The sequence below is a fragment of the Crocuta crocuta genome, unplaced genomic scaffold (genome assembly GCF_008692635.1).
Source record: "Crocuta crocuta isolate KB4526 unplaced genomic scaffold, BGI_CrCroc_1.0 scaffold174, whole genome shotgun sequence".
NCBI classification, from domain to species: domain Eukaryota; kingdom Metazoa; phylum Chordata; class Mammalia; order Carnivora; family Hyaenidae; genus Crocuta; species Crocuta crocuta.
The window spans coordinates 1,096,805-1,121,765 of record NW_027530330.1 but is presented as its reverse complement, the minus strand read 5'-3'; the positions used below and the strand labels follow the sequence as shown (position 1 = coordinate 1,121,765).

The following is a 24,961-nucleotide window of genomic DNA, read 5'->3' as shown; positions in this document are numbered from 1 at the left end:
CAGACTTTTCATGAATAAACACACACATGCAGTGTCTTAGTGTAGAAGAGTAAACTCCTTAGTCTCTGGTCAGAATAAGCAGTGAATCCACACTTTGCCTAGGTATATTTAGAGAGATTGGAGGGAAACAGAATTAATGTCCTGGCTTTTGGTCCTGGAATCAGGGCTAGGTCAGCCCTCTTTGGACCAGAAGAAAGACAATAGCAGGATCTTGTGTCTTTCTCTCGGCCCCATGGGGTTAGGTACTATTGTGATATAAATGGATGGATTTATATCTATTGTATTGACAAAACAACTAATTTCTCTCTGATATTAGTCCATCAACATGGTCTTTTTTCTTGTTGATTGGTTATGCTTTCTCTTTCTTTATCCTCTCGAGAACTGCTACTTATTCATTTTCTTTTTTTTTAAGGTTTTTTTTTTATTCATGAGAGAGAGAGAGAATGGGGGAGGGGCAGAGAGAGAGGAAAACAGAGGATCTAAATCTGGCTCTGTGCTGTCAGCACTGCAAGATCATGACCTGAGCCAAAGTCAAATACTCAACTCACTGAGCCACCCAGGCTCCCCTTCCAGAATTGTTATTTAAAGGGAGCTGTTGCCTGGGGCAATTTAGAAGATTGCACAGTAGAGTGGAACAGTAGAGGAATGTGGGATTGCCTACAGTTTGCCAACATGTCCCAGTCATGCTTTAGTTTCCTAGGCCTTAGAGTGGAGCAATACATAACAGTAACATAAGCATGCATACAAAGGGACATCAATGACACTGTCACTTTGTTGATAAGCATGAAATAATGGACTTCTCTCAAACATGCACATAATTGAGATGAATTTTTAAAAATATTTTCTCCTTTGTTCTTTTTCTTATCCTTAAATGTCCAGAAGATATAAACAAAAGAAATTTTTGGTGTACAAACTGCTCTAGATCTATAATGCTAATGTAAATTTAAGCATGTTGATAGAAGGAAATCTAGAAATCTGCTTTCTCATTTGAAAATGCTTTGCATCACCCCCTATGAGACTAATAATATCAGTCAAGGCCCAGCAAACATTCATATAAAACATTCAATTGCAAAGTCCTTGGTACTGAAAATACTCCTTTATCAATTTGTTTTACTGGTTAAGCTCACAGATATAACTTTTCATGACTAGCTGAAAAATTATATAATTTCATTTTTCATCATTAAGTATGTTATGCAAAAAAACTGCAAGCTAATGTACCAGCAATGANAGTCCGTTATTTCTTTAGTGATTTTCTGTCTGGTTGACCTATCCATTGCTGTAAGCGGAGTATTAAAGTCCCCTGCTATTAGCACATTCTTATCTATAAGCTTGTTTCTGTTTGTGATTAATTGTTTTAGATATTTAGGTGCTCCCATATTCGGTGCGTAGACATTTATGATTGTTAGTTCTTCCTGATGGATGGACCCTGTAATTATTATGTAGTGCCCTTCTTCATCTCTTGTGATTGTCTTTAATTTAAAGTCCAGTTTGTCTGATATAAGTATAGCTACTCCGGCTTTCTTTTGATTTCCTGTAGCATGATATCCAGCAATGACATCTTAAATCTTTGCCTGTAGTTATGGCTTCTTCTTGAAGTTACTGTCTTCCTACTGGCAGCTAGTCTTTAATAGAACTGTAAAATTCAAAAGCCAATCTCAACCAAAAAAAAAATATATCATTAATGCCCAAACAGGAGAAATGACATAATCTAAGCCAAACCAGGTCTTTGAATAAAGGAAGGAGGTTGCTTTTTAAACAGTAGTAAAAACTATAAAAATTAACCTAATTTTAAAGAGCATAAGAGAATGTGTAGGTCTAACTAGACTCCTTCCCTTAATATTCATGTTCTATTTGCTAAATATCATGACTTTTGCCTTCTCTTCTCTTTCCTTGATAGCTAATTTGTGTCACCCTCTTTAGTCTGACTAACATTGGACCAATTTATCCCAACTCTCAGAAATTTTTTCTTTGGGATTTACTTGTTTATGAACCTGAGGGTAAGGTTGGAAAGGATATTGAAGTAAAATTATTGAATCTCTATCCGTGTGCTGCACAATTTTATATGCGATATCTCATTTTACTGTCTTACCATACACATGAGGGTTAGGTAGTGTTATCAGATAGGATCAGTTAGGTACTATTTGAGGTTACCTGAATAATGAAAACAATTAAATAACTTTCAAGATTATATGGCTAGTATGTGGTGGCATTAAAGTCTGATTACTTTCAAAATATATCTTCTTTCTAGTCCATGTACAAATTAGTCCAAGAACAGATTTTGGGACTCACCTTGGTGTTAGTATTAAGCTACCATTAGGGGCTGTGTTTAATTTTACAAATGGTCCACTTCCAGTAGAGAAGACTGGCATCGATGAGTTTTCACTCCTAGGGAAAAACACATGGAGACAAAACAAAAACACAAAGAGCCAAAATCTTAATTTCTAATTATTTAACGCTGTGGAAATTGAGAGAAATTTTGGGATTCAGTACAAAAAAGATTAACATTTTAATATAACACTTCAAAAGTTTTGGTATCTAAAAGAAGGTACAAATCAGAATTGTCCATAATGACATAAAATGTAATTTAAATTTTTGTGTAATCCCTCTACTTCTTGTTTGCATGCTCAAAAATTATTTTGCAAAGTTAAAATCAGTGCATGTATCACTTGAGTATCAGATTTTTTCATCTGACTCTTCTATGTGGTCTGATAATTTCCACAATGATCGATTTTAATGATAACCTCATAGAATTGCTGCACCATAATTTATTAGACTTTTTTCCTGTTGAGTGTAATCCATCTTTTAAAAAATGCATGTTGCCTGAGAATAACCTATAAAAAGAATATCTTCAGTGTTTACTTTTCTAAATGTTGCTTTGTTCTTGATATCTCATTCAATTCAAAGTCTAACAAGCCCCAATTTAAAGCCAGAAGCTCTAAAAAGAGTCTGTAACCTGACTCTCCAACTCTCAACTCCTGGGCCAGAGTGGGGTGGAGAGTGGAGAAAGAGACACTCTGCATGTAACAAAAGACATTAAGTTACTAGTCTTTCTTATCTCTGAAAACATGTTATATTTATGCTCCCCACTGTGAAACGTAATTGAAGATTTCTCTCAATCATCCTGACCCACTGCCCTAGGCTTAGCTGGAAACTTTTAGCTTGGTACTTCCTAATCTTGTTTCCTGCCTTTTATTTATTCCAGATTTTAATCCTCATATAAAAATATGCGTTTTGATTGGAAGCATCCTGATTCCTGCCAACTTCTACTGGTTATCAGGGAGTCGATGCAGGATGCAGTTCTTATCTTTTGGAATAACATGAAGGATCCACCCATTGCATCTTCAAAAAGAAGGTCCAATGTCTTCCCCAGTCTATAGCCAACACTGGCCCTTTTCTGTCTGTGTGTAGGAAATTTCCAAGGAATACCCATGGCTGTTATGATCAATAAGAAGAAAAGAGGTTGATAGTGTTTCCTGTCTCTTTCAGATGGCACAGTCTCTTAAAAAGACTGAAAATGTTCGTCTTTCATCCACTGAACAGAGACCTGGAACAATGGAGCCTGTATGTAATGTCCCAGAATTCACCATCTTGCAATTTAACTTTATAAACAGATAAAAGTAAGTCGAGCACACAAATCAATGACTATTTATTTAATAACACCTGAAATGAATTTGCCAAAGGAAGAATGAGTGCTGTTACTGTTATTGTTAAAGATCACGATATTCCCTCCAGGGAAGCAGAAGCATCGTCTTATTTAAGAATTTATGTAAAATGTATTTGTTATAGTTCATAAAACTATATAGGCAGAAGGACCTCACAAAACGCAGGTGAGGGTGTAGAAGTCAGTAATGCTCTGGCTCAGGAACAAGAATAATGCGGAGACATTATATATACGAACTCACATATTTAGGGAAGACAGAATGTGCATCAAAACAGATCTTAGAGGACTTTGAATTTTACCATAGTCGCAGCTTTTGGTAGAATTCATCACACCAGCCTTGGCTTTTCAGACTATCGAGGAATACCTATCCAATTTGAAGAGAATTTCATTGTGTTGACTGTGCCTGAGGCTCCAGAAACATCATTAGAATTGGTTGATTAGTGCTCATCTTTGCTGCAAAGGTGGGTCTTAGTTACTCTCTGTTCTCTCTTTTAGACTTCTCTCTTCTTTTATTGCTTTTGGTCATATTGCCAGTGTTCTTATTCTGCTGAATTTCTACATGTGTTGGACATTCTTCTAGGTAGCTTTCTATGTTCCTGACTCTCCATGACCAAGGATTTCCAAAGTGTGTTCTCCAGGCAAGCCGTATGGCCTCCAGAGAATGTATTCGAAATGCCAACTGCCTAGCTCCGCTCCAGACCTACCGAATCAGAAATTCTGGAAGTGGGATCCAGCCATCCATGTGTTCACATACACTTCCGGTTATTTTTATGCTTGGAAGTAAGGGACCACCTGTCAAAGCCACATGTAATATCTATTTTTACTTGTTCAGGGGGGTCTGCTTTTTGGCTTCTGAAATGATTTCTAGTTATTTGATAGGCAATTCATTTTAAGGCGCTGATAAAGTTAAATTGTATTTCGGGACCCACAGTGGCCCCGCCCACTTCACAAATCTAAACATGTCAGGTCACACTGAGGAGCAGCTTCATTGTCACGAGACCCTAATATACCCCATTCACAACCTTGCAACACAGCTTCTGCTACGTCACTTTACCCTAGAAAATAGGATCTGCTAGGCTTACCAGGAAATTCCTGACCTCCTAGCCCGTCACGCCCTGTCGCCTCGTCCAACACTCCATAAAATTTCCACTTGCCCCAAATCATTCAGGAAGTCTGCTCCACTGTGTGTGGAGACGCTGCACTCCCCCAATCAGTGGATTGTTTTCCTTTGAATAAAGGACATCAAACTCAATACTAAATTGCTTTACTTTTGTCATTTGACCATATCCATAACTATGTGGGGAAACATCCTGAAGGGTAATTCATTAAAAATACATCTCAGAGACGTGGATTTAACACTTTTCCATTTTTTCTGCCTGTTTTTCTTCCATCTCTTAACTTTCTCCTCTCTCTTTCTCTCTCTCTCTTTTTCTTTTTAATATTTTTTATTTATATCTAGGAGAGAGAGAGAGAGAGACAGCGTGAGCGGGGGAGGGTCAGAGAGAGAGGGAGTCACAGACTGAAACAGGCTCCAGGCTCTGAGCTGGCAGTCAGCACAGAGCCCGACGCGGGGCTCGAACCCACGCACCGCGAGATCATGACCTAAGCGAAAGTCGGACACTCAACCGACTAAGCCACCCAGGCGCCCCTCTCTCTCTCTCTTTTAAATTAAGTAAGCTGTAAATGCAACTCACAACCCTGAGAGCAAGAGTTGCATGTACTCTTATCGACTAAGCTGGCCAGGTCCCTGACTAGCTCTTTTAATACAGACCCCTAGAAGATGCGTTAAGGTGTCTCTGGAAATTCAAAACAAAATTTGGACATATCTTTTTTCTTTTGTCCCCCTTTTTAAAAAATGCGGCCATAATTAAAGTGAAAAAGTAATGAAGTGTTATTTATAAATCAGGGTGTTTTTTTTTTTTTTTAAACCTAGTATCTATTTATTACACATTTACAACAGGCATTAAACTGTGATGGGATTGGCAGGTAATTTTTTAACATAAGCCTATTCTAGGAGAAAAAAAAAGGCTAGCGGCAAAGTTTTGAGAATAAAGAATACGTAGCGAATGCCACATATTGAGACCCCTGGAGTCTCAAATGCTGTCCCACAGTGATGTTTTTGCTATCTGGCAGAGGAAAAAATAAAGATTATGCGTGCATGTTGAAAAGACCCAGATACATAGTTTATATTCTGAGATTGTCTTTACATTTTCACCCTCAAAGGTACATGAGGAAACAGACTGCAGTTAATACTACAGATATAGTGTTTTGAATATAGAATATAGAAAAGAATAATTGAAAAGTTCTTTTAGAAAAATATTATAAAGTATTCACGTAATTAATTTTTTGTCGCACATACCGATGTCTGCAACCTGTAAGTGCTGCATAGAGGCTATCAGTTCATACAAACGCTTCCAGGTTTCAGTGTTGGATGTTAGAATTTGGGGTTTAATTTGAGAGTGACTACTTGCATTTCAAATCCTGCCAAATTCAACTCAACCTTTTCTGGACTGAACACAATTTATTCCAGCTTGTATTGACAGTAAACAGAATAAAAACTGCAGAGAAGGTTTACAACAAACTAGTTACTATGTTAAATGATGGAGATAATAAAAAATATATTAATAATATTCTTGGCAAAATAAAAGGCTAGCAACTTTTTATTATCCCATTTATTTTCGAAAAGCAAAATCTCATAACAACAAAAAATTGAATTGTTGAGAGAGAATAAATTATATTAAGTCCTGCAGTTAAACCATGCTGCTGAGTCTCTCTGCCTCAGTTTCCTTTTCTTGCAACAAAACTAGATTTTAATTTTTAGAGAGAAACTCTGTCAAGATTATGACTGCAGTTTGCATTTTTTAAATCCTGAAAACTTTAGCTCTGCAGATTTAGATAGCTCTACCACACATTTGCACAGCTGTCTGAAATCAGTAGAAATTTGGTATCATATAGAAACATGCCATATAGAATTACCTTGTTGACACGCTAATGCTTCCTGACTACCTATTTCTAAACCTTTATTACCATTTTTATAGGTTATGCATCCTCAAAGGGCTCCCTTGGCTTCAGGAAAACCTTATTCTATGTGAGAAAAGAAGCATATAAATGCACCCCACCATCATTATTTTTAAGGTCATGTATGGAGTATAAAAATATACTCAGAGATGAATTCTAGGGAGAAAAAGAAGGATATCCTGGGGCGTCTCGTACAGTATTAAATCTGCGTCTCTTCTCAGGCCTGCTTGGGTTTCCTCTCTTTTGTCTTGCTCCTCAGACTGTATTTGCTGTGATAAGAATTCCCCCCTGAAGCAGAAGCTTAGGTAGGGACGTTTTTAAGCTGTTGGACACACTAAAGCTAAAAAGAATAATAACAAATGTTGCAAATACTGCAGCCAGGCACTATAGCTTATTTCACACCCCAAAAGGTTTAAGTAATGAGTGGAGCCTGGTGAGATTAGTCTGAAAAGGGTTTTAGAGAAGGATGGACCTCTTTTTTTCAGATTGGAGGGAAAGAAGGGGATTGATTTGGCAGGGCCGAAGGTGAGGAGAACATTTTAAGAGGCAGGGGAAGGGTGAATGAAAGGAGTTTGAGGCAAAGGGTGGCAAAGCATCCTACGAGAAGAGTCAGGGCATACGGGCAGTTAGGTAAATAGTGTGACTGAACTGGACACATTTCAACTACAATTGCTTATTTCTTATCACATTTATAGCAACACACGTAGGCCCTCCCCTAGAACTATGGTAGCTCTTAGCAAACAGGTAACCTGAAGTCTTTTTAGATTTTTCTCACCTCGACTCCTAACATTCTGGGGGACGCAGAAGGAAAAAAAATGCCAATAGAAAAAATTATTGTCACCTAATCAATTTCCTCCTCTGTGCAAGCTGCTGTATTAAGAACAAGAGAGAAATTGATGGGTCGGTCTGCTAGCTCTTCTACATTATCCTACAGACATAATGGTATTAGGAAGGAAACAAATTCATGGCATTTCCTACCTCAAATGTGGCTCAGGAATAATAGAGGAGATTGTCAGAGACGGGGTCCTTATGGTTAACATCTTGGAGCATGTGGTCTTACTCCTTCGCAGTAAATCCTTGACTCATTGGTAACTTTATTTTCTTAGCTGCCATTGGAGTTTTTTTTTCAGTAAGAGGCATATGACATTCACCTCTATAGTTAATATGAAGTTTTCTCTGTGCACATACATTTTCAATGCATTACTACGTTATAAGGACATGCATGCAAAATTTCCTTTAGAGTTTAGTGTCAGGAGAAATCTGTCTTCTGTATAGAGCTAGTAGCATTTATCTTAACTCATGATTAAAGTGATGCCTTTTTCAAGTTTTCGTTTTTGCATAGGTCTCCAGGAATCTCAGACACAAGTAACAGTAATTGTGTTAAGCTTGTATGTTTTATAGATTTGCCACCTTATTTCTTCAGAACTTGTTTTCATCTACTGTTCTATTAATCTTACTATACATACTCTGTTGCAAATCATCTCAGATTCCTTTGAAAATGTAGGAGTATAAAGAAAGGAAGAGAGAATGGAAGGAAAGAAAAGAAAAGAAGGAAAGGAATAGGAAAGCAAGGAAGGAAGCAAAAAATAAGGAAGAATGAAAATAAGGAAAAGAAGAAGGAAAAATTTTATTTTTATTTTTAAAATTTTTTAAATGTTTATTTATTCTTGAGAGAGAGATAGAGCACAAGCAGAGGAGGGACAGAGAGAGAGAGAGAGAGAGAGAGAGAGATCCGAAGCAGGCTCTAGACTCTGAGCTGTCAGCACAAAGCCTGATGCGGGACTTGAACCCATGAACTATGAGATCATAACCTGAGCTAAAATTGGATGCTTAGCTGACTGAGCCACCCAAGTGCCGATCTCACCCATTTTTTGAAGTTTATGTCTTTATCTTTGAGAGACACAGAGACAGAGATAGAGACAGAGAGAGCGAATGGAGGAGGGGCAGACAGAGAGGGAGAGAATCCTGCACTGTTGTCCGTGATAATAAAAGGTGTGTAATAGAAAAGAAATAATTACGTATTAACTTTTACTAATCTTTAATTGAAATTTAGTCCTTCCTTCTTATATATATGTAAGTGACTAACCTCAACACTGATAGCAACACCTATAATTTTGTCACCAAAACAAACCTTGCAGTTGCTGCATACACCTAAAAATATCACTTATGCTCATTTTTATCTTATAGTAATCATTAGAACCACTAACGTATCTTATTGAAGACTACATAGAGAAATACATATTACCATATCATACTTATAATATTTTAATAATTATTTTTCAAGGTAGTTAATTTCCTTTCTAATCATGTGTATTTTATATTTTGCACTTAACTATATGAATCTAAGAAGAGACTGGTAAGTTTCAGCAGAACACCAAAAGTGTCCATGACACACAAAAGGTTATGAAAGCCTTCCCTAGATCGCGGTTCTCAAACTTTAGCATCAGAGTCACCTGAAGGGCTTGTTCAAACATACATTGCTGACACTACTCTTGACTTGCCTCTGAGTAGATCTCAGATGGAGCTCCAGAATTTGCATTTCTGTCCATGCATTCCAGGCTTACAGATGCTACTAGTTTGGTCTTAAAAAATTTATGTCAGAAGCCATCGACCTAAGCCATCCCGATTCCAAACATCTGGGAAAAAGACCAGGTGATTGTAATATATAACCAGGTTTGAGAGCTGCTGATCCGACTCTTGGATTACAAATCACTGGTATGTTTGCTTTCACCCTCTTGCCCACAGCAGACAGAATTTCCTAACCACTGTGCTTTTCATAACCTGGCAATATGAATCTTAAGATACTTATAAATTTGCAATGCATTGCTATAATTATTTTCTCTTTACCTATTTTTAGTTAATTCATTTCTAGTTTGAAATAGGAAGAACAGGGGCACCTGGTGGCTCAGTTGGTTGAGAGTCAGATTTCGTCCAGGTCATGATCTCACGGTTCATGATTTCGAGCCCCGCATCGGGCTCCGTGCTGACAGCTCAGAGCCGGGAGCCTACCTCAGATTCTGTGTCTCCCTCTCTCGCTGCCCCTCCTCCACTCATGCTCTGTCTGTCTTTCAAAAAATGAATAAACATTTAAAAAAAGAAATAAGAAGAACATGAGAATTAAAGTTTATATATCAGGCAAATGAACTTTTTAGCTCGGTCAATTAAAATAAGTAAAATAATTTTTTCCACCATCTTTTCCCTAACCTGCCCTCTCCTACCATCCCACCTAGAAAAATGGCTAAGAATTCAGTATTGGTGTTGAATTTGCAAATTACACATTAGAAATAACAGAAAATTGTGTTTAATTATTTCTGTATGATGTTAGCAAATAAAAAGAGAAATCATTTAAAGTAGAAGGTAGTAGTTACATTTTTTTCTACTGATTCCCATAACATATCTTTATTGTTGTTTTATGGTAAGGCTTTCGCCACATAGGTGAAAAATTTGGAACAATGACTGGAAATATGGGCAAGAACAGGAACACTTTTTGCCTACCAATTTTTAAAACTAATATAAAACACTGGTTCGATATTTTCTATGTTTCAGTTTTCTAAGACCCAGTGTTAAATTGTGGGTACAGATTTGCAGTGGTGCTTACATGGGGTATTAAGTTATTATGCGGTGTTTATTTGGAAGGCTTATTAAAACAACATTTCACACACTTCCCCACCCTCACCGTTTTCAAAACCCCTCTGAAATGGAAGAACTTGCAGTAATTCCATTTCTTATTTGGGATTTGAGAATGAGAGGCTCAACCTGGGGTTTCTGACAAATTGAACTGAGGGTATCTTGTACAGGACTGTTGTGGGATTTAAAAATTACCAGCAACTCCTCATAAGCAGCTAAGAGGGGTATGTGTAAGCACCTCTGTTTTAAGACATTAGTATTTTCTAAATTCTGTGTAGCTGCACAGACCTGATGACTTCTAGTTTTTAATGGCTTAGCAAGGCAAGTCAACCGCATAGTCCATTTATTGGGTTAGTAACGAGGTAGTGTGCTTTCCTAGGAAATGTTTTGAAAATCACTACTCTAAGTTTCTTTAACATTTATTCTCACACCCGTGTAAAATGTTTTCTTTCATACTTTGATCAGAGACATGAAAGTGTTATTTAAAGTACTTTTTTACTTATGCATGCTATAAATGTCAGGGAATGAAAATGTTTCATTTAAAAGAGAGAAGGCTGATGAAATCTGCCTCATATGATTTACTAGAGTCTTTGGGGAATTGCATTTTGTACCCTATCTGCATAAATAATCTTGAGAGACTACAGTGGTTTTTTTAATAAATTGACTCCTAAATTACTTTCCACTGTACCAAACACATCATTTTAAACTCACTAAGTTTTCTTTTAGTTACCATGCGCCAGTCTAGACACATTCTCATTAAGGCTATAACTTTCTTTCAATTACTAGGGCAGTGTGGAGACTATTTAATAAGTGCAGGCCCAAAGATTAAAGTCTTTGCAGAGATCACCTGACTCATTTCTGAAGAAAGCAAGTGCCTGACCTTCATCAAAAATATTGTATCTAAGGCAATGGATGTACTGTTTGCTTTATACACACTAAAAAAATCTAGTTCTTTGTCCCTGTCTCCTGCTGGAAAGGCTGTGATTCATAGGAAATGAGGTCAGTGAACTAGACAGTAAAATCTGGCTGGGAGAAAAACATGTAAATAGATAGTATACAGTTGTGGGGAATTGGCTGTCATCCACTCAACTCAAGCCATTTTCTAGAAAGCCTTCCTTGACATTCCCAAATTGAGTGGTTCTCTAACAGCATATTGCATTTATCACGTTACATTGTCATTATCTACTTACACGTTGATCTCCACCATATTTGAAGCAAAAACCATGTGTTTACTCATCCATGGAACAGATACAACATGGTTGCTAATGCTTCAATTTCTGATCCAGGAGTAATCAAAATAATACATTTATATTAGCAACTGTTAAAAAGTAGTAAGATACATGTTCCCTTTCCACCACGTTCTCTCATGCAATTGCAGGAGTCAGCATTATGCTATCCCCCAACATATTGCAGTTAAATTTTAAAAACTTCTGTCAAAGAGGATGTGGATCCTTTGGTCTTTGTAAATGATTTGTCTTGACCCCAAATATCTCCCAGGAAACTATTTTAGATAAGATTCATAACCAGAATGAAAAAAAAAACACTCCTGTGTCTCTAACCATATAATGATGCTGGGCTAGATGGTTAATCGGAACACAAGCTCTTGTACATTGAAAGCTCCATCATCCAGACCATTTGGATTCGTCACTTGTGGAAATAAGGTCATGTTACCACTCTCCTTAGCTTAATCTTTACTAAATCCCTGAGTCTATAAAACAGTTTCTAAGAATTACGGACAACTTCAGCAGTGAAAGCAAACAACTTCTTTGGGCCTCACCTGTATGAACTCACTATTGAACTAAAATCAGCAATAAAGTAGGAATCTGGAATCAATGCCACCTACCCAGTGCTTTACTTGAAGTGGGAATAAATAAACAACTGTCAGTTTCAGTGTTCTGTTGAGTCTTCATCAAAAAACGTTATTCCCTCTACAGCCTACCCTCCAGGCCCTTTATGTCTCAAAGCCTCCCATTTTGAAAGAGTTTTTGTTAGAACACAGGCTCTGATGTATTATAAAAATGATAATATATATACAGTGCAGGAAGTTTCTGATTAATGCACATAAATAAAATTGATGATTATTTACATAATGGGTGACAAATCACATCCTCCCTTTGCTTGTTATAGGAATTGTCTTCCTGATGGCTGATATCACTTGAACGAGACTTGAAACTGGGGAGTTCACAATCTGGATGAATAGCATTTTGGGAGATAAAGGGAGTTGAAAACTCTAAATTCAAATTGTAAGAAATTATGGGGCATTTCTGATACCCTGAATAGGACCTCACATATTTTCCTATGGTAACATCCCTCTATGTGGTGGTTAGGTACTAAGCAGGCATTGGTATACAATGTAACTCTCCCAGTCAACTAGAAATGAAAGGCCTTAGGTTACACCAAGACCTAATCACTGCATTAATGTTATTCTTAGTGGGAAATATGTCTTGAGCTAAAAATATAGTTAGTTTGCAATAAATTTTGAAAATCTGTGAAGTCTATATGATTATTAATCAACTAGGAAGGAGTCTTCTTATAAAGAAAATAATCAATTACCTTTGATTTTGATGAGCTAGGAATATTTGGGATAATTGCCAAATGCCATATGTGGATGTGGACTTAAGTTATTTTTCTCTTTAATTTTATACAAAATTCCCCAGTTCAGGACAGAAGAAAATGATAGTGATATAGTTGGGCAACTTTTGGCACTGAGACAGCCAGGTATTTCTATATTTATATGCATATATATATAATAATTTATTACTTCAATAAGTGATTATTTAGACACAGTTCCTACATTTAGACTTTAATATGATAAGACAAAGTGGCAAATAATATAGTGCTACAAATGACAAAATAACGATGTTAATCTAAAATGGTTAAATCTCCCAAATTACAAATCCCAATGGATCAGAATGCTGAATTAGAGTTGACTATATACCTTAAAAGAAGCAAATTATTGCTACTATTTCCTTCTATTTTAAACCTCATTACTTTTGAAATTATAAGAAGGTAAAAATGAAATCATATATTTGATGCAATATATTATGACAAACTGAAAGTATAATAAATTTTAGATGAGTCATTAATATGGAATTACCATTTGCATTACAATTCTTGAAAAAGTCTTGAAATTTTGCATGTCTTTTCTCACAATAATTATACTGCTACAGATTTTCCAAAGGAACTCTTGTGGAAATGTTGCAAAGATATAGCAAAAGCATGTTCCCTAGGGGCCTTTGTGATTAGTTATATATATTATGATATAGCATAAAATAGAATATTTTATTCTCTTAAAAATTATAATCTATAGAAATTTAATGACATGAGAAATACTCACGTGTAAGTGAGCTACAAAACAGAATAGTGTAATCTTTGGTATGATTTTATATTGCAGTATTTCTATATACTTACGTTTATAGCATATTTATAAAAAGGATATTAAGTGGTTATTTTTGAGAATGACATTAATCCAGATTTTTATTGTCTTCTTTTTGCTAACATGTATTTTCTAAATTTATAACTTCCATAAATTTTAAATATTTTAATAAACTCAGTTTGATACCAATAAGAAAGTTTGAGACTTGCTTAAAACAGAGCTAAGTAGAATTACTTACCCTAGTCCCAACAACTGACAAACATTATTTGAAATCTGGGTGGTCCAATTGTCAGCACAAGCTCCATGCCACGTGCTCAGGATTCTGAACTGCACCAAACCATTGTTGTTCCTGGTGCCATTGAAAAGACGCACTAAAGAGATTAGATCACAAACAAGGTCATTTTGATGTAAGTTGTTAAAAGTAAATGATGGGTTCTAAACTACATGTGCAATGTTCTTAATGTTTAGAGTTTACAAATTGATTGTAATTTTTTTAAAGAGTATGTTAGAGGGCTCCTGGGTGGCTCAGTCCGTTGAGCGTTTGACTTCAGCTCAGGTAAAGATCTCAAGGTTCTAAGTTGGACCCCCACATAGGGCTTTCTGCTGTCAGTGCAGAGCCTGCTTCAGATCCTCTATCCCACTCTTTCTCTTCCCCTCCCCCACTCATGTGCATGCATGCTCTCTCTCTCTCTCTCAAAAATGAATAAACATTTAAAAAAGAAAAGAGTATATTAGAAAGCCCAAGTTGAAAAATACAAATTTAATATACTTTACATTGCTCTTTTCGTATAACTACAAAAATGAAAAAGACAGAGATATGGAAGTTTAGTGCATATCAAAACAGAAAATAACATTTATTGTGAGGAGTACACCTCACAAACTTGGTCTCTAAAAGAAGGAAAATTCAAGTTCAGAAACAATTTTGGCACATTTTCCCCTTCTTTCTCTAGAAGCTATTTTCTTTGGCCTTGTTCTTTTGCTCTTTGGTTTCCATCTTCTTCCCCACCATCTTACCAGCATTTTGGATGCAGTGTAGAGGCTATTAGTGGTTAGGTAGGGACTGGGCCAAGCTAAGCTAGTTTATCAAACAGGTAAAACATCAGCAACAATAGTTTTACCCACAAACACCATACTGCCATTCTTTAAGTTAATGTTATTGTTTACATTTCCCCCCCTAGACTGGGAAAAGTAAGGGCATTGTTATAATTAGACAGACTTAGGTTGAAAATGCAACTCTAGCCCCTACTATGTATGTCGTCTTTGGCAGCTATTCAACTTCTCCAAACCCCAGTTTTCTCATGGCTAAAAAGAGCTAATTCTTCTGTTAGGACTGTTTTGCAGCACTCAGATATGGTGCATGGCACATAATAAGTAGCACTAAGTTTTTATTTAGAAATAAAAGCAACACAGTGAAAGTAGCCACTACTCATTATAGAGGTTCAGAAGTGGACAAGACTGAAGACTCAACAAAGCAGGAGAAGTAGATACTGAAGAACCAAGAATGAAAGGGAGCAAGTGTAACATAGTTAGTTATAAGTAAACATGAGGGTGCCTTCATATGCAGGCAAAGGACAGAGTATCATAGAGGTGGTGCTAGATCATACCTTATCATATCATAAGGGCAGTGCTAGATGGTCTGGTGAGGGCCATCGTCTCCCAGTGCTACTTTATGCTTTGTAACTGAATATGGGTTGCCCTAGATTTAAAGTTACTAAATGTAGTCAAGTTTAAATAAGTAAACTAACAAAACCTTCTTAACTTTTCTTCTAACCAGAATGGCATCCAAGTTGCATAAGTCACGAGGGAAATGATCATATACAAAAGCACCAAAATATGTACTGATAAATACATTCCTAATTTTTCTTTTACATGTGTAGAATCCAGGGTAGAGGCTAAAGCAATGAGTGTTTTCTTAAAATTAATACATACCACAATGTGCTTCATCTGAGCCATCCTTGCAGTGTAAAAGACCATCACAGAGGTTCATCAGTGGAATACAGTCTCCATTCTTACACTGAAAATGGTCTTCCTTGCAGGGCTCTATGGGGAAAGAATATTAAAGTATAGGATAGAAAGGTGATAAATAGATGATCCTATAATATACATCTCCTTTCTGTCTCTTTACACACCAGCCTTTTAGTGCAGTGCATCATTGGGCTCGATCTAATATCAAGTGAGACTATATACACTTGCTCACAACACCTCCACAATAGTAGTGCCAAAGTCAGAGAAGTATGTGGCTTGAGGAAACGGTGGATAAAACCTTAGGCATCTTTTTTTATTTGTTTAATTTTTCTTATTGGTTATTTATTTGTGTGAGAGAGAGAGAGACAGAGAGTAAGCAGTAAGGGGAGGGGCAGAGAGAGAGAGGAAAACACAGAAGAGGAAGCAGACTCCAGTCTTTGAGCTATTAGCACAGAGCCTGACATGAGGCTCGAACACACACACCAAGAGATCATGACCTGAGTTGAAATCAGATACTTAACTGACTGAGCCACTCAGGTGCCCCCTAGACATCTTCTTTACAGCAGAGCACAGAGCAGTTCCAAAGGATGGCTGAGAGGTCTAGGCTATACCCTTTCCTCACAAACTCTGTTAGTTTCTCTTTGATAAACTCCACCTCATATGACGATACAAGCATCAACCTTTGGAATGTTATACAAGCATAAAAAGATCTGTTGATCTTTCTCTCCAAATGATACACACAAACCTATATTGATATAAAAATGTGAAAGTTGCCTTTTGGTGGGACCAAAATTGGATAAGACTGGAAACTGAGCTCAGTTAAATCATGAGTCAGGTGGGGAAAAGTAGTCACAAAGACATGGAAACTTTGCCATAACAGTCGTTTGAGAGGAACTTAAGGATGGGGCCCCAAACAAGTAAAGCAGGGTTGGAATTGGGAGAATATGAGTGGCATATGAAGAAATAGAAGGAAAATGAAGAAGCTAGACAGGGAAGAAACTGCGTGGATCTGCAGGCAGTTGGTGGTTTCTAGGATTTGAGTCATGCAAAAATAGGCCAACTGGAAATATTCATTGTTTGAAGAAAGTGGTGCTGCTGTTTCCTGGACCTGTTTGTTTGAGCTTACAAGGTTTTGCCCTGGGAGATCCCCTCACATCATCGAGAGAGAGGGTTTTGCTCCCTCAATATGTTTTGTAATTATGGCTTAGGAGGGATAGCTACGTGGCTGTATTAGGACCCTGTTGAGTCCACATGGGATTTGACTTCCCTGAGAAGGGAAATAGTGGTTGGGTATGGAGAGGTTTAATATTTCTTCCCCTCCATTGTGCATGGATAAGCATAATGGGGAAGCAAAAGCACTTGAAAAAATCAAGGAAGAGAGAAATCTGTATTTTGAAAGCTCTTATAAATATTAATTAGAAATTATTATATTGTTTTCAAGGAGACACAATTCATGTTAAAGTGGGTTCAAAACTGAATTGTACTAATCTCCTATAGACTGTCTCAATTTATGATGACCACATGTAATGGCACTTGAAAGGGGTCATTCCTGTTGTTGTGCAATCTAGGTTGTAGCTCCAAATCTGAGAGTATTGGTAAATATTGTTACACTCTAAAGAGAGGTATTAAGTATAGCCATACTACACTTACTAAAAAATATATCAGAATTGGTCTAGCAACTATTAACACCCATCACCTATTTCCAGCTCTATTTATATATAAAAGAGGATTAGAGTTTTTTCTTAAGAAACACCCTTGAGATGTTTGTCCTTGAGAAAGAGTGAGAGAGGGGAAGATGGTGCGATCCAGCACACCAGCTGAGGAACACTCCAACACAACAATTCATATTGACTTGACTTAAAGAGAGAAGGCCATCCTAACATTTTCAGTCTGAATTTTTTTTAGCCTAAAGAATCATAAGGGCCAGTGATTCCCTGGGATTAATTCAGGGGCTTTCAGATTTTTTTTTTCCAACATATGTGTGTATGTGTGTGTTTGTGTGTGTAACTAAACACAGTTATTCTTCTATTCTAGTCTAGTGTAGTCTAGTCTAGTCTAAATTTTATTCTATTCTATTTTATTCCATTCCATAATAAGAAATGTTTATCAAAACCCAATAAATTGATTTCATGACCCACTTTTTGAAAACTATCAGACTAAATGGAGACATTGTGAACGACTTCACAGAAGATTGTGACTTCAGTTTCTTTCTTTTTAAAAATATTTTATTTATTTTTGAGAGCAGAGAAAGACAGAGCATGAGCAGGGGAGGGGCAGAGAGAGGGGGAGACAGATCCGAAGCAGGCTCCAGGCTCTGAGCTGTCAGCACAGAGCCTGACGGGGGGCTTGAACTCATGAACCGTGAGATCATGACCTGAGCCAAAGTCAGACACTTAACAGACTGAGCCACCCAGGCACCGCTCTTTATATTTAGTTTTAACCTTGAGCATATAAGTTAATCTTTCTAAGCCTCCGTTTTATTGACTTTCCAATGGGAATAAATAATATTATGTCTCAAGTATGTTATGAGAGTCTGTTAAAAGAAATTTATTTAATATACCAAGTGAATATATTAAATGCCTAAGAAATAATATTCTTAACAGCAAAAAGAGTAGCACTTAGAAAGCACCCTTTCACTGATAGTCTAAGTTAACATTCTCCCTTCCATGTTCCAATAGTGCCACTTCCCCTTCCAGATAGCCATATAAACAAGAAATCATACCTCCTCTCTTCCTCTGGGTATCTTAAAACAACAATTGGAGCTCTTTGTACTTTATTTTGAACTTTGAAGACTTCTAAACTTTGCAACCCAAACCCAAGTTCCATTAATAAAAAAATATCTTAAGGAAGACATGGCTGGTCCACCTGTTTCTATAAATCTTTACCCTATGAGAGAAGTAGTTTACATATATCAACCATAATACTATTAAGGATGTTCTTGTAAATGTAATTATCAATTTGTTTCACAAACACATATTTTTTAACCAGATTAGTGAGATGATAAATAGGCAAAAACAATGATAAATTCTACAGGCAAGCATTAATATTTTAACTAATTTTATATTTTATCTCTGTACTATTGATTTTCCTTTACAAAGCAGGAAGGGTTAAAACTGTGTATACATGTGTGTGTATTTATATATCCTATTTTATTTTATTTTTTTTAATATTTTATTTATTTTTGAGAGAGAGAGAGACAGCATGAGCAGGGGAGGGTCAGAGAGAGAGGGGGACACAGAATCCGAAGCTGGCCCCAGGCTCTGAACTAGCTGTCAGCAAAGAGCCTGATGTGGGGCTTGAACCCACGAACCGTGAGATCATGACCTGAGCTGAAGTCGGACGCTTAACCGACTGAGCCACCCAGGCGCCCCTATATATCCTATTTTAAATCTATGCTTTGATACATATTATAATTATCTAAAAAGTTGAGAACCTAATTACATATCCCTGATTAAATACCTTAATATAGACGGGTAGTCAGCATGAGTTATTTTAAAATTAAATCATTACTTTGTTTTCATAGTTTGTTAAAATCATCATGTAGAAATGAGTTCTCAGTGGCAATAATTTATTTCATAGAGAAGTTTATTGATAATTTTACTCTTTTACTAGGGTAGTCAGGCTATGTTCAATTGGAAAAGCACATATTTGCCAAATGGAAATATAAATTTCTGAACAAAAAAATGAATGAATACATGCATACAGATCTGAACATTTTAATTTATTTTTGTGCTGTAGCCTGAAGCTGTTAAGGTTATGCCCTGTGAATTCAGAAAAAAAAAATTACTTCTTTCTGTAAAATGGATGCAGTGAATGGAAAAATACTGAATGGGACAAAATGATGTAGTGCTGCTGACCTGAGTAGAGATGATAAGTTCTGAAGAAAGTTGTGAATAAACTCTTTCAAAATTTTCCTTATGTACATGAACTAGATTCTGATTCTTTGCAACATAAAACAGTTTGGCTTCATTAAGAAGTCTTTCGTCCCAAAGTGTAACTCTCTGTGGCCTCTGAAATCTTATGTCTGATCACATCACGCCCATAGTGAGAGAGGGAAAAAGAAATATTGCTAAGAATTGAATTTTCCCATCTTCTTTTCATGAAGTCTCCAGTAGCCCTGCCTCGTTTAGTCAACATATGCTTGGCTTTAAATGGAACTGAATTGATCTCTAAGGCACATGCCACACAATCTGGGCAGGGCTCTAAACCCCTAAATGTAATCAGCTGCTACTGCCAGTTGCCTGATAAGCACTATTGAATTCCGAATTAAGACTCTGAGTATAAGGGAAGAGCAATAAGGGAACGTTTATGGGAGACACATCTGAGTAAATCTATCTTTCATATGCTCTAGTTTAATTTACAGGGAAATGCTAAAAATAGGATAAGGAAAGATAGAAAAATGTGTTAAACAATAGTTTTATATTTCAGCTGAATGCATTGGAAGGTGCTCTTAAAATATCACAGAAGATAAATGAAGTACATAAATGCTGAAAATTTGTGATATCCCTTTCATACTTCTTTCTAAAATGATCACCAAAGCAGAGCACCTTATAAACAGATAAGTGTGCTCGAGCTCTCTTTCCATTATCAGCTTGATTATCTTCCACTGCCAATTCCCTGTTTCTATAATTACTTTTCAATCTTTTGGTGTAAAAATCTCGCTGGGAGACTGTGCTGATGAGAACTCATTCACTCCATTTTCTACTCCCCAACAGCTTCTGTGCTGTGTTCAGGAGGGATGAGAAGCCACATTCCCAGCATATCCACCACACAGTGATGCTTGTGGAGGACCCCATTCTAGTAGCAATTGGGAATTCTCTCTAAATGATTTATTTCTTGAATAACATAATCGTAACTGAAATCTAGCAAATGGGCAGATATGAACAACTTGTACACTAAAAATTTGGTATCTGTTTTGTGTTAGAAGTAATAGATTGTGTTCTTTAGGCTTTTATCTTGAATAGGATTACTTAATATTTTTCGAAATGTTATATTGGTGTTATGTTTATCTCATTATACAAATCTAATAAAAACCAGTAACATATTGCTGTTGGAAGAGATTTGTTACCATATTCATTTTCGTAATCTATTCTCTTTCCACTTTTCTCCTCTCTTCTCATTTAAATGTTTTTTGAAAGACCTCAATATCTCTAAGATTTTGTTGCAAGATGATTTCTTTTTTTGCAGATGGTGGAATGCCCAATAATTATGCCAATTGTTTGAAAATATGAAAAAGATCCATTTCCTTATTGATTAGAGTTATTAGTTATTTTATTTCATTAGTTCAGTTGGTTTTACAGTTTTTCTCCATTTCTTTAAAAGTAAAGTTCTTTCTTATTTATTTGTTTACTTACTTACTGATTTATTTTCTTTCCATTTCTAAGAGTTTGGCTTTTTAAGATTCCACCTATGCAATATACTGTAGTATTTGTCTTCCTCTGACTTATTTCATTTAGAACAATGCCTTCAAGGGTTATCCATGCTGTCACAAATGACAGGATTTCCTTCCTTCTCATGGATAAATATTCTACTAAATACAATATACCACATCACCTTTATCCATTTATCTGTAGATTGACACTGAGGTTGTTTCTATACTTTGGCTATTGGAAATAATGTTGTAATGAACATGGAAGTACGGATATCTCTTTGAGATTCTCATTTCATTTCTTCTGGATTCATACCCATAAATGGGATTGTAGGATTGCTGGATTTTATGGCAGCTTTTTTTTTGAGAGAGAGAATGAGCACAGGAGAGGCAGATGAAAAGGGAGAGAGAGAACCTTAAGTAGATTCCATGTCCAGTGCAGAGCCCAACTCAGGGCTAGATCTTCACACATATAAGATCATGACCTGAACCGAAATCAGGAGTTGGTTGCTTAACTGATCAAGCCACCCAGGCATCCCTGGGGTATATGGTAATTCTGTTTTTTGGTTTTTTTTTTTTTAATTTTTTGATAGCTGTATTAAGTTTTTGTGGAAACTTTATGGTTTTCATTTTGGCTATACCAATTTGCATTCCCATCAGTAGTATACAAGAGTCTCCTTTACCCCATATCCTCACCAGGACTTGGTATTTATTACTTGTCTTTTCAATAATAGCCATTTTAACAGGTGTGAGTTGACATTTCATTGTGGTTTGATCTGCATTGCCCTGATGGTGAATGATGTTGAGCATCTTTTCATGTACCTATTGGCCATTTCTGTATCTTTTTTTTGGGAAAAAAATGTTTATTTTGTTCTCCTCTTTTTCTGAAATTCAGATTGTGTTTTTTATTAAGTTTTTAATTTAATTCCAGTTATGTGTATATGTTAACATACAGTGTTGTGTTAGTTTCAGGTGTACGATATAATGATTTAAAAAAATATAATACTTTTTTCAGAAGCTCATTCCATGACATCATCCTTGGGAAATTTTGGGAGGCCCTCTTCTCCAGCAGAGTAGTTATTAGGTATTTTTTTGCACTATTTTAAGATACTTTGAAGAATTGAGCACTTAATTCTTTTGCATTCAAATATAGATGATATTGATGCCTATACATTTAATTCTCCACAAATCTTAGAAATATTACCATATTGTTTTTAAGTATTCATCATGAAATGAGTAATATATAAAGCTGATCTGAGTTTTAACATATTTGAAAAGTTATTATATTTATTTTGTTTAGAAATTTGCCAAAAAATTATCCTCTTGAAATTTAAAAATTTAAATAGGAAATTTTATAATGATTATTACTGCTTATTAATTTTTTTCAGACAACAGTAAGAGTTTGTGATTTTTAGGTCTAATCAGATCCAAAAATTTTTTTCCCCTTTATACCTTCCCTTGTTAGTTTTGACTGGTTCTTTTCCTTTGGGAATGTTTATTATTTTTAAATTGTGGCTTGCTGTTTTCTTCCTGCATGCTCATTGTAGACTTTCATATCTTTCCAACTTTTTATATGTTGTTTTTGCATTTTTTATTAAAATAAATTTATGTTTATTTATTTTTGAGAGAGAGAGAAGCAGAGAGAGAAAGAGACACAGAAACGGAAGCAGGCTCCAGGCTCTGAGCTATCAGTACAGAGCCTGATGCAGGGCTTGGATCCACAAACCATGAGATCATTACCTGAGCTAAAGTCAGATGCTTAACTGACTGAGCCACCCAGGCACCCCTGTTTTTGCATTCTTGATCATGCTTTTGTGCAGCAATTTTTGTGGAAATGTGGACGTTTGGGTGCCACAGTGTTTGAACTGGTATACAATCAACCAACAAACTGTGTCTTTTACACTATTAACAAAGGCTTCTAATCAAATCAGAAAGAATAATTTAGTTGCAGTAGAGTTTCAGCAGAAAATTCCCCTGCCACCAAATGGCCATGACTTTCCAAATATTCTAAGGGGCAACTGATCTGTAGTATCATTTTTGGGGAGCAGTATTTGGCAAGATATTAGGAGTTAAAATCAAATATTAATATTTCATAAAAAATTACAAGTCATAACTTTAGGTATAAAAATAATTTTGAAACCGTTTTGTGTCTTCTACTATTAGCTAAAGTTCTTTATTATATCATTTCTTATAACAGTAAGAACCAATTAGGTTTTATCAATAATACACATTCAAAGTCTTTTTTACCTTAGAAGACTAAATATTATATACCAAAATTTCCTCATGCATGTCCATTATTCATCTACACTTTAAAAGTATCATCAGAAATTCAAATTATTAACCTAAGTTAAATCAAATGTTGAATTAAATTAAAATTAAAGTATTAGGTTCATTCACAAAGAGAAAAAAACTGGAATAAAATACTGGCAGACAAATAAAGTCCTCAAGATAAAATCAATAACAACAAAATTATCAAAGAACTGAATCAGCAACTTAATTCAAAATGATAATCTCTTTTCATAATTTGGCTATTGTTGATAATGTTGCTATAAACATTGGGCACAAATGTCCATTGACTGATGAATGGATAAAGAAGAAGTGGTATACATATATATATACACATATATGTATGTATATATCATTGAATATATTTATATATATTGTGTATATTCATATACACAATGAAATATTACTTAGCCATAAAAAAGAATGAAATCTTGCCATTTGCAGTGGTGTGGATGGAGCTAGAGACTATTGCGCTAAGTGAAATGTCAGTCATAGAAAGACAAATACTATATGATTTCACCCATACATGGAATTTAAGAAACAAAACAAATGAACATGGTGGGGAAAGGAGAGAGAGAGAGAGAGAGAAAGAGGCAAACCATAAAACAGACTCTTAACTATAGAAAACAAACTAAGGATTGCTGGAGGGAAGGTGAGTGGGGAGATGGGTTAAATAGGTGATAGGGAGTAAGGCGGGCACTTGTGATTAGTACCAGCTATTGTATGTAAGTGATGAATCACTAAATTCTACATCTGAAACTAATATTACACTGTACTTTAAATAAATAAATCACTGGAATTTAAATAAAAATCCAAAGCTAAACAGACAAAAAATAAGACAAAATGCTAGTTTCAAAATGGTCTTAATATTTTTCAGTGATATGATTCTTTCCTGTTAGTTTCTTATTATATATATGTATATATCATAGAAATATGTCATAGAAATATATATTTATAAATGTCTACTTACATGCATATATAATATATAAATATATAATATCTTTACTACTATCCTGTCTTTGTATTTTCTTTTTTACTCCTTTGAAAAATAATTGTATGACTTTATAAGTCTTAATTTATAAAGTAAAAATAATTTTAAATAATTTCATTTTCTCCATCTTTTCATGGTCTGTATTTTAAGATAAAATTTAATTTTCAGTAGATCTCAAAGTCTTTATTCACAACCTTTTATACTACATTACTATTTATCATGGGTCTTAATATTTTGTTTGCTTTTATCACTAATTGAATATTTTGATTGTTACCTGTCATTGTTGCTTACAAGTCACAAGTCATTGTTTCTAAAACCAGTCACAAAATCCAGAAGGGCAGGTTAGTTGACTGGGCTACCACTTACTCCTACCTAAGTAGGTTGGCTAATAATTGATGTGACTTATTTTCATGGCCTGAGGGTAGACAAGGTACAGATTGACTTTGCAGAAAAGCTGCAAGCATACAACTTTCAGAGATACAGTCAAAGGTGTAGGCCAGTTGTGAGTGGAGGAACAGATATTTGCACAGCTGGATTTGAGATTAGATAACAAGCCAGATGAGGATCAGAGCTTTGACCTCTACCTCTTTTCTAGACATTCTGGTCAAAGACAAACGGACCACAATCTCCTATGGAAAGGAAAAATAGAAAAAGGAAATGACATGCGTT

The 24,961-nt window shown here is 35.7% G+C and overlaps 1 protein-coding gene across 2 annotated transcripts in view; it reads right to left on the bottom strand.

Moving 5' to 3' along the window:
* The window catches only part of TMPRSS15 (transmembrane serine protease 15), a 115,064-nt gene that overhangs the window by 27,936 nt on the left and 62,167 nt on the right, over window positions 1-24,961 (bottom strand). For both annotated transcript variants that reach the window (XM_077765627.1, XM_077765628.1), the window contains 3 exons: window positions 15,612-15,722; window positions 13,921-14,053; window positions 2,290-2,385 (listed from right to left, as the gene is read on the bottom strand). In XM_077765627.1, the coding sequence (XP_077621753.1) occupies window positions 2,290-2,385; window positions 13,921-14,053; window positions 15,612-15,722 (340 nt within the window). The remainder of the gene's footprint in view (window positions 1-2,289; window positions 2,386-13,920; window positions 14,054-15,611; window positions 15,723-24,961) is intronic.